Consider the following 10293-nt stretch of genomic DNA (forward strand, 5'->3'; position numbering starts at 1 on the left):
GTAAATCAAGGACAGGTAACCTTTATACATTAGTACTTGTGTTACTTATTTGTTGCAGTGATTTTTTAGGTAAATTCATATTGAGAGTCCACTGCGAGTAAATTTATTAAAACTCATGAAAATGTCAAGCAGAACTGTCTTGTCACTGAAGCAGCTGGTGACTTGGGCATAGGGAAATATTCCTCTTTCAGGGGCACTGTTGGACTAACAGAAACAGGCTTGTCTGTGTTCAAGGAATCACTAATCCTTTCTCCTAGTTTTGAATAAAGGGTTCTCAATTACTCTAGAGCAACGTAAGGGCATTAGGGCTCCTGATTACTTTGTTTGATGTTTTTGCACCATTTCCAAGCTATTACCTCTTCTGCTGTGGAAAAGTTTCTCGGAAACTAAGTCTATATCTATCCTTTTCCTATAGACAAGTCATATTATAGTGCCCAGAAAGAGCAACTAACATGAAGAGCACATTTTTCATTTCAGCACTTCATCTTTGCAAGAGGATTTGTACCTTTGTCCTCTCAGAAACAGGAAAGCCCCCGAACATGCATGGTACAGGGGGGCCTTGACCATGGACACCCAAGGGTCATGCACAGAGCACTTTCAGTGGAAAGCAGATAAACTGAGGGTGTGATTTTCAGAGTATGTCTCCCCTATACCTTGTCCCTGCCTTTTAATGATTCTGCTGAGAGCAGTAGAAACTCAGCATTTCTGAATTCACATTCCTACACATGCAGAGCCATCTAAACATTTTGCATATGGAGAAACCACCAACTGCAAATCTCATGGCTCTTTCCAGTTATATTTTAGGTCTGTGCCAAATAGGCGCATGTTCTGAACGAGCTAACTTGAAATATAGTGGTGACATCCACAGTAGCAGTTTCACATAGGGTCATGTTAGCAGCTTTGCTCCCTGTCATTGTGGTACTTCCACATAAGAAGAGACTGGGCGGTATGAACCATGCTTGAGGGATTTCCTAGCATGAAACTGCTCAGTTATGCTGCATCAGCCCTCTTCCTTTGGAGCGTCTTAAAGTCTGGCACTTAGTAGTGATGCTGCTGAGAAAACAGACATACAGCTATTTTCACGCCTTCAGAGCAGGAAGAGTCTGGAGGTAACCTGAAGAGAAGGCATCATCTCTTGCATGGAGGGACATGTGCTCATTGCCTATAGAATTCATACACTTAACACTACTATCATGATTGTTGGTAAAATTATTAAATTATTACTTTCTAGGAATAAAAAGTTTTTATCTTATGTCGACACAAAATCATTGCAAAAATGGAGTTTGCCTTCCCCCATTATGGTCTCAGTCCTCTCTACCTTGACATTTCTTGGGTCTTCTCAACTCTCTGTTTCTGTGTGGTTCCCTGGTGCTCTGCAGGCTTCTCTGCAGGCATTAAAGTAGCACACCAAAAAAGAGAGCCCTTGGGATGTAACCTCAGGGATGCCTTTAACTTTCTTTCCATTTAGCGCAAGTTGCTGTGGCATTGAATGCCGTGTGACTGGAAAGTAGAAAGCTCCAACCCTCAGGCAGATACCTGCCAAAACATTCCTTTCTTATTTGTTTTGGGGTTTTGTTCTGCAGGTCCTGTGTGACAGACATGTGTGAGTGTCCGATCCATAAAAACTGCTACTGTGAGTCATTCCTGGCATACACCCGAGCCTGTCAGAGGGAAGGGCTGAAAGTCCACTGGGTGCCGGAGCAGAACTGTGCAGGTAAGCATTTTGGGACTGCTTCTTTGCATAGGCTAATAGGCTGTGATCATACTATCCTTTTACTGGTGGAGTAGGATCAAAAATGATACAGGAATTGTAGCAGCTTGGAAGTTGTTGGAAGTTTTTCTTTCAGGATATGTAAACTGTTGATTACAGAAAAACTTTGACCTCCTGTCAAAACATAGTTATATTTCTGGGGACAACATGTACATATAATTGCAGTAGGTTCGACAAGGAAAGAGAAGCAAATGTATTTAGTGCAAATATTAAAATGTAAACCTGCATTAATAATTCCATTTGGTCCATACTTTATGATTTGGACTGCATTAATTGCAAGTAATTGTGAGTAATTGCCTCCATGAGAAGCAGTGGCCTGTGGCTATGGGCACTTGAACAAAAATGCAATATTGCAGATGAGTATTTCCCCGATGATGGTCTCATTAGTTTAGGACACTCTATAATGGCATTGGTTTGCCTAGAAACGTATTCAGATTTATGTAAAGCAATTAACAGTAGTTGAAAAAAACCAAAAAACAATGAGAGGAGGATACTCAGTGCTGGTCTATGAGCTATTACTCTGTGGTCCATTTTGGTGATTGCGTGTGGTTCAGGGTCTCTCTGAACGTCAATTTCCTTTTCTGTTGAAGGCATTTTAGCAGGAACGGGTGAGTGACAGAGCAAATTATGTTTGATTGACTGTTCCCAAAAGGTTCATTTTTTTTCCTTACAAAGCAACAGGACAATCCAAACAGGGTCTCACTAAGTGAAAACCCTATTCAAGGATGTGGTTTTGAACAGCACTAGTAATATATATAATTTTAATCTATCTGTCTGGTAGCTGATCCATGCAGAACCTAAAGCAAGCATCTAGATTTTTTTACAAAGCACTTCAGACTGAGACCTCACTATGGCAGATGCTGTAAAAAGAATAAAAACTCCTTGCTAGCAGCCCCTGCCTTAAGGAGTTTATACAAGTGTTGACATATCACGACTTAACTAATTGAGGCTTCATTTCACAATTTTTTTTCTGGCATCTTACCAAAGAGAAGAAAATTTTCTGAGGCAAAACCATTCCTTGAGAGAACATTATGAAGGAATTTAAACACACAGCCTCCATTAAAGCTAATGAAAGACATTTTTAAATCAACATGAATTTTTTAATCTCTTCTAGAGGGAAAGGGGAAATCTTGTTAAGTGGAAAACATAAATAAGCTGTATAAGGCTAAGTACCCTCAAAACACTTATTTAAGTATCCAGTGTTAGATAAGTAGCACCATCTTCTAAGTAAATAATACAGTAAGCATTATATTAAAGTGCATCCACTGCTTTCCATATGGTACCAGTGGCCAGCATCAAGATTTTAATCTTAAACAGGCTTTTTTTCTTCTCCAAAACAAGTAGTTGCAATTATTGTGTCTCAATTACAGATAAAAGTTCATATGTGGGAAACAAAATTTCTGTAATAAAACTTTAGCATTCTATGACTTTCATTTCCTGCTTGACATTTCATAACTGGCGGGATACTTGCAAGAGTTGTGTTCTGGTGAAAATGGAGTATACTTATTAGTAAGTCAGGTTTTAATTATACTTTTGTGTGTTTTTAAACCAGATCTTTTGTGGTTGCCAGTTGCTCTACCCTAACTGCTGTAAACTTAGCTCATCTTTATAATCTTCAGGAAACTTGTGTTGTCTGGAGGGCCAGCCAAATAGGATGCTCAGGAGGCTGAATTGCATGTCCTGTTCCCTACGTGCTCTTCTCTCCCCCCAGTGCAATAGCTTGTGCTCCTCTACATTACTCTGCAGAACACTGCTGCTCAAGGTTTGCTGTCCTATGAGGCTGGCTCATTAAAGGGAATGTCAGCTGTCATTTAACTGGAGGAGTGAAAAGTGGAAAATAATGAGTAAGCAAAATGGTTAAGGTAGGAAAAGGTGGTGAACATGGGAACTGAGAGGGTTAGGAAAAGGATATGGGTTGCCACGGAAAGTAGTAGGGAGTTAGACCTGTTAGGATGGGCATAGGAAAAAATATAGTTCTTGAAGGAGAAATTAAAAAACCAGGACAGCCAGTATGAGGGAAAGAAGAAATAAGAAAAAGTGATACATGGAAGAGGAAAAATAAAGGATAGAAATGGAAGGAAGCAGTTTGAAAAGGAAAGGAGAAAGAAAAAAATTTTTTTCTTTTACCCAAGAAAGGCTAGACAAGAAGTATATAAAGTACAATTAAGTAAACTGAAGTGGTAAAAGGCCTTGTGATATAGTAATTTAATGCTGCATTTCTCAGGATACCAAGAGAAAGAAGACTCAAGGATGGCAGAAGGCAATAACTCCCTGCCATGGGCATGACTACACATGCAAGAAAACAATGAGATAAGGGCTATATCATAGTGCAAAATGCACTGATGTGCTGACATGCTACAACAGTTTCATAAAATCTGAACAATTTTCTCTTTTCCTCTGTGATCAGTTGAATTGGAGGGAGATGAGCCTGTATCTGGTTTTGACTCTTCTCCTTTGAGTCCCTTTTCTGCTGGAGAATTTTATGGCATGTGTCACTCCTTTTCCCTGCTATATGTTGCTTTCCTTTAACTGCTTTATTGCCTGTGTACATGTATCAGGAGGGCTATTTTGGCTTTTCAGTGGATACTTACAGAAAACTGAAAGCTGAAAATATTAAAGGAGTGTATCATGGGAAGTTCAGTGCTCAGATCCATCACCTTTAGCTCTGTTAGTAGGAAATGTAGTGAACTGCAAGCACTAGGAGTGAAATGCCATTTGGAAGTCTTACAGAAGACCTGAAAACTGTGTAACACTGACAGAAGAAGCCAGAACATTCATTGATGCTCAAATATTAGTTCAGAATTTTCTGTGAAATCAGATTCATCAGATATCATCAGCCAAGGGAATTCTTCAGCAGTTATAATACATATTTTGGCTTTTTTGTTGGGGAATAAGATTTCCTCCTGAATAATTGTGGCCATGTCTACAATGACAGGCACAGAAGCCTCCTCTGTGAATCTGCCAAAGTGGCTGGACTAAACCAGGTCTAGTTTGCAGACTAGTATCCTTAATAAGCTGGGTTTATTAGCTCAGGCGCAGTGCTGTATTTATATGACTATATGGCTTCTGGACTGGAGCTGGCTATTATCCCGCCAGCTCAGAAAGTGGTCTGAGGAAGCTCACATCTGTCATGCCAAACACATGTTCTAGAAGAAGAGTGGAAAAATCCTGTTAGGACTGGTAATGTTTCAAAATACAGTATTATTAGTAACTTTTGTACCTTGAGTTTGGGGTTTTTTTTTTTGTTTTTTTTTTTTTTTTTTTTTTTTTGCTAGTGTACTAAGGAAGTTATTAGTAACAGAGCTCAGTTCTTTAAGAGAGGAATTTGTCTTAGAAGAAGGGTGCAAAGACACCACTTCTGTTTTCCATGTTTACATGGTAGTGAATCACTTCAGCAGTTCCTGGGAAGCCTTCCGCAGAATGTCTTTATTTTTATATTTTAAACTGTTGATGAAGTGGAATGTTGGATCAATCACACCACATGTTAACAACTGAATCACTCAACAATAAAAGCCATCCAGGGAACTTAAACAGCAGCCATTGTACTTTTTGATTTTCCCCTTGACAGCATGTTAATAATGCCATTATAGGCTGCCTACAGCAGAAAATAGTCATCATATCTTCTACATGGCATCGTCTGAAGGAAAAGGAGGTGTTCTGACATCCCACATGCATGTGTAGTAAAGCAGAAGAGGGAGTACTTACAGATGCCACGGCTGCCGAGGGCAGGCTGTAATAGGTTCTCATTTGCTCTGGGGCAGAGATGAGAAAGTGGAAAGAAGCCTTTAGCCGCCTCTCCTTAAACCTACCAGCTGAGGAACCAAACAGAGCTGAGGTGGAAGGAATGGGCCAGCTATTACTGCACTAAAGCTTTGTGGGATGAAACCTGTGCAGCCTTAAAACCGAAGCTTGTATTGCTTTCTGTATGGAAACTACATGTGCTGAAGTCTAATGTTTGTTTTTCGTTGGTCAATTAGAAATCCTACAAAGGGAAGCTCATTTTCAGAGAGGAAGGATAAAAGCTTCTAATAAACAGCTCCTGTAAGATAATTCACATTGTGTATGGACAATTACTGACCGTCCTTGAATGTCTTGGTCTGCTTTTCTAGTCTCTTAATACGTTGTTTGCAAATCACTGGGGAGATCTGCACAGTTTTGTTTCCCCTCTTACAAAGATTCAATCTCTATTCTTAACACACTATGTAAGTGTAGAGTTTCCTGGGAATCTAACATTTTATTCTATGCTTAATATTGCTTGCATGTTTTTTCCCACCTTCTAAATTTCCTATTTAATTTAATTTTTTTTTTTTTTTTTAGTTTTTCCTTTTGTTTGTTCCTTCTTAAGTATGCATGGAAGTTATCATGCAGAGCAAGACAGAAATGTAAAGGTGGAAAAATATTCTCAAAAGATCTATGCTCACAAACTGAATAAGCCTGTCTTGAACATAGCTGACAGATATTTGTTTCCAGCCTATTCCAAAACAATGTTTAATTAAAGATGTCTCAGAGAGTCTCTAGGTAGGTTGCTCTAGGTGATTTCTTATGCTTAAGGATATAAATCCTTAAGCATAAGAAAAACCTTGGGGTTTTTTCTCCCTTGATATCTAATATCCATCTAATATTCAGCATTTGATTCTCTGTAACACCAGGATAATTTGCCTCTGTACTATCATATTTTTAACAATTTTGGGTTTTTTTATTAATATCTGTGTCCTGAGAATTGTGTATGCATAAATTCCATAAAATGCACAAGTAAAACTTGAAAGAAGCTGATGCTGTTTTGAAGATCCCTTAGTGGTGAAAAGGAACCCCTTAAATTTATTATATCTTAGCAATAAGACTTCCATCCTCTTTGATACACTTATATATATTTAATCGATATATTTCTGTTTTCTCTTTATGGATAATAGCAGTACTGTAATGAAACTGTAGGCTAATTCTCAAAACAAAACAGTGTTTTCTGTCCGTATGAAAATTATTGCTTAAAATATAATGACCTTCAATCTCTCACAAAGTTGAAGAAATCTTTCTAAGACAATCACCTTTCTGGAAGTAGCATGAGATGATTCTGGATACTTGAGAGTCCCTTACCATCTATGAATTATTTTATCAGTCCTTGTTTTTGTCATCAGCACAGCTGTTAAAAAGAATAACAGACTTTTATTTGCCACTGAACTGTGTGTTATTCTCCATACTAAAAAGGCAGGATGTAAAATGTTAGGAGTTTCAATATTGATCTGGAGGGGTTATAGTGCTTTTAGCTGAGCCTTCAGTGATCTTTTATGTTGAAAATGCATTGAACTGTCAGCTACATAAATTAATGAATAGATACTGGAATCATTAAGTACAAGAGCCCTCACTGTCAGTGATCCCTTAGTAAAACAGCATGGATACAATTTATTTTTAATTTTTGGTTGTTTGTTTATTTTTTTGTTTTAGAAATGGTGCTTCTGGATAACAACACTGATTTAGTTTGCTGCAATATGAAATATAGAAAATATAATCTTGGCATCAGAAATTCTAATGGGGTGAATGACTCTCCTTACTCTTCTTCTTTCTGTAGGAATGGAACTGATAATAAAACTGTCTGTTCTTGTAAATGTTTCAGAAATCTTTGATAAAAGGCATTGTAATGAATAAACAGTTTTAATCCTTTAATATAAAGTGTAGATCAGCATATAGATAGAAATCTTGCCAAAGCTTTATATACCATTAGCTGTGTTAAAATTCTCAAAAAGTTCAATACTGCTGTGGATTTGATAGCTTTTGATAAGGAATTTTGCTACTTTTATATTTATTATGTAATATAGTGGAATCGTTTTACAAGTAATTTTTTCCTCTAGGTAATCGTCATGCTAAAATGTGCTTTTTGATATTTGCAGTAGAAACTAAGCAAACAGACAAGTAGATTTCCTTGTGGGGCTCTGCGTAATACACATATTTTGTTCTTTTTAACTCTTTTCAGCAACCCAGTGTAAACACGGTGCAGTTTATGATACCTGTGGTCCGGGATGTGTCAAAACATGTGACAACTGGAATGAAATTGGACCATGCAACAAGCCCTGCATTGCAGGGTGTCATTGCCCTGCAAATTTAGTTCTTCACAGAGGAAGATGCATCAAACCAGTCCTGTGCCCGCAGCGGTGACATTCATTCTCTTTCCATGGACACTAGTGTGGGTGGTCACTGACTCCCCTGATGCTCACAGCCAGTGACGGACTCCAGCTGTTTGTGTGCAGATTCTGCAAAGTACATGTCTACTCACAGAGTGTAAATATGCTCCTCTGTGTCTATTTGTGTGTCTCTAAGTACACACACGAGGCACCTAGAAAGATATATAAATGTATACTGTGTGTATTTGGACACACGTGTCCATACACAAGTGCCCTAAACGTAAGTACAACCCATATATTTATATATATGTCCACACGCAAATATACATAATTTCTATATACCATAGAAGGATGACTTATAATATGTATATTTTTTGCTATAAAGTTTATGTATTATTATTTCTAGGACACTGATCTGTAAGTCATTGTATAAATAAACCAGGTGTTTTTAATATAATATTGTGGCATGAAAAGATTGGATGGCTTTGCCATTGCATAAGTTTGTTGTTACCAAGGAAACTTTTCTAGGGCCACAGCACTGCCAGGCTGGATTAGTTTCAACACAGAACCTGGATTTACAGTTGTACAGGAAACATATTTCTCTTGAGATGGAGGATTTATCTAGGAATATTTCATGCGTACCTTAGAGCTGCATAGTGATTGGTGACAGTGCTTAATCAGGCATAGAAAGCTGGGGATTGGCTTTTATGCTTTACTGAAATAACTGTGCAAAATGATTTCCAAAGCTGGTTGGACAATGGCCAGGATAGAGATATTTCTTTCTGGAATGGCACCAAAGAGTTGGGGCCAGATTTTCATAAGTGTTAGGCACCCAACAGTTTACTTTGAAAATCTGTCCACTTCCCATTTCATATCCTAATGCCCCATCTCTGTTGTGTTTGGCAGTAGCTGTGAATACACAATGAGGAGCTTGAAGAAAATATTCATGTGCATATTAGCCCCTTAAACATGTTTGAAACGCCTAGGTTTGTTTCATGTCTCCCCCAAATATTATGCAGAAAGCAAATCCCACGCTGAAGCATTTTATTTCAGTGTGCCTTAAAACATCAAATAATGCCAGGCTTAGTAACTCATTTAATTTATCAGCATGGTTTAGAAGAAAGACAAATTCACCCCTCTGAAAACCAGTAGAGAATGTCAAATGCTAATTGGAGAACTGCATTTTATTTCCTTAGTGGTCTTTTGGTTGAGGTTTACAAACATGTGAGCTCTGTGAAGTTTGCATTACTTTTGAAGTCTCCCAGGGGAGAAGCAATAATATGGGATTTCATTAGAAACGGATAAAAAAGCCATGCAACTTTCTCAAGCCTGAAGGGACAGGGGGCTATTTTTCTCCACTGGAAAAGGCTCTTGTAGAGCCTGATGGAATGGTCTCTGGAGATGATAGAAATCTTTGTGCATCTGATTTAGGTTTATAATGAAGTAATATCTTCCCACGCAGCTACTTCCATCATGCCTTGCATTGAAATTGCACATTGTAATGCTTTGAACAACTTTCTCCTTTAATTCTTTTCTTTTGAGGAAGTTAAGCAGGGCCTGAGTTTACAGTAAATGAATAGGTAAACACATTTGGGCTACACAACCTTTCTGTCATCCCACCCTGCAGAAAGATGCTGAGTGAACCTGGTTAACTTAGGCACCACACTATCCAAAATGCTGTACCACCGCAGTGTTAAAAAGAGCTGGGCATATAATGCCAAAAGTGTTCCATGGATGTTCATCCAAATCTTAAATAAACTCAGCTTGATCTTTTTATGTCCCTTTTGTGTTCGTTTTCTTGGAACAATCAAATAATTCAGTTTTACTGGCAAGAGAGGGTTTTGAAGACTCATACACAAGTGGACTGGGAAGCAGAATTGAAGATGTGCAGATCCCATCAGAGCAGGAAACTAGAAGAGTTTTATGTGGCTCATGTGCTAATTGAATGGCAAAGTTGAAATTTAGAACAATTGCAGTGGGCTGAAGGAGTTAAAATATAAAATAGCAGTCATTAAAATAATTTAAAGTGTCAGACCAAAGAGCTTTTCGGCCTGTGAGATTTCAGTGCTGAGATACGGGGTCTAAACCATTTAAAAGAATATTTGCCTACCTTTAGTTTAGGGCATATTTTAAATACTTACTGCTCAATGTTTCCAAAATAAAAATACAGGCAATGTGAATTGCATACATGAATGGTGTATACATCTGTCTTTCTCTCTTCTTCTGACTTTCAAAGGTGAGTGAAAGGTGAAGGGAGAGCCCTCCAGCTCTCTCAGTCCACTGATCACATTCAAGCAATGCTTAATTGATTCTAGGTGAAGAGGTGACTCAGTCTTTCTGTAGGATGAACTCTGTTTTTAGGTCTTAAAATGATTCAGTTTGAAACCTGACCCAGGTCATCTCAAAATG

General features: G+C 38.1%; 1 protein-coding gene across 1 annotated transcript in view; it reads left to right on the top strand.

Moving 5' to 3' along the window:
- Positions 1-9657, top strand: part of BMPER (BMP binding endothelial regulator) — a 148413-nt gene extending 138756 nt beyond the window's left edge. Inside the window, exons 14-15 of the mRNA XM_041466656.1 lie at positions 1584-1714; positions 7737-9657. Of these exons, the coding sequence (XP_041322590.1) occupies positions 1584-1714; positions 7737-7918 (313 nt within the window). The 3' untranslated portion in view covers positions 7919-9657. The remainder of the gene's footprint in view (positions 1-1583; positions 1715-7736) is intronic.
- The last annotated feature ends 636 nt before the right edge of the window (positions 9658-10293 follow it).

Source organism: Pyrgilauda ruficollis, unplaced genomic scaffold (genome assembly GCF_017590135.1).
Source record: "Pyrgilauda ruficollis isolate IOZ18807 unplaced genomic scaffold, ASM1759013v1 scaffold2, whole genome shotgun sequence".
Lineage (NCBI taxonomy): Eukaryota > Metazoa > Chordata > Aves > Passeriformes > Passeridae > Pyrgilauda > Pyrgilauda ruficollis.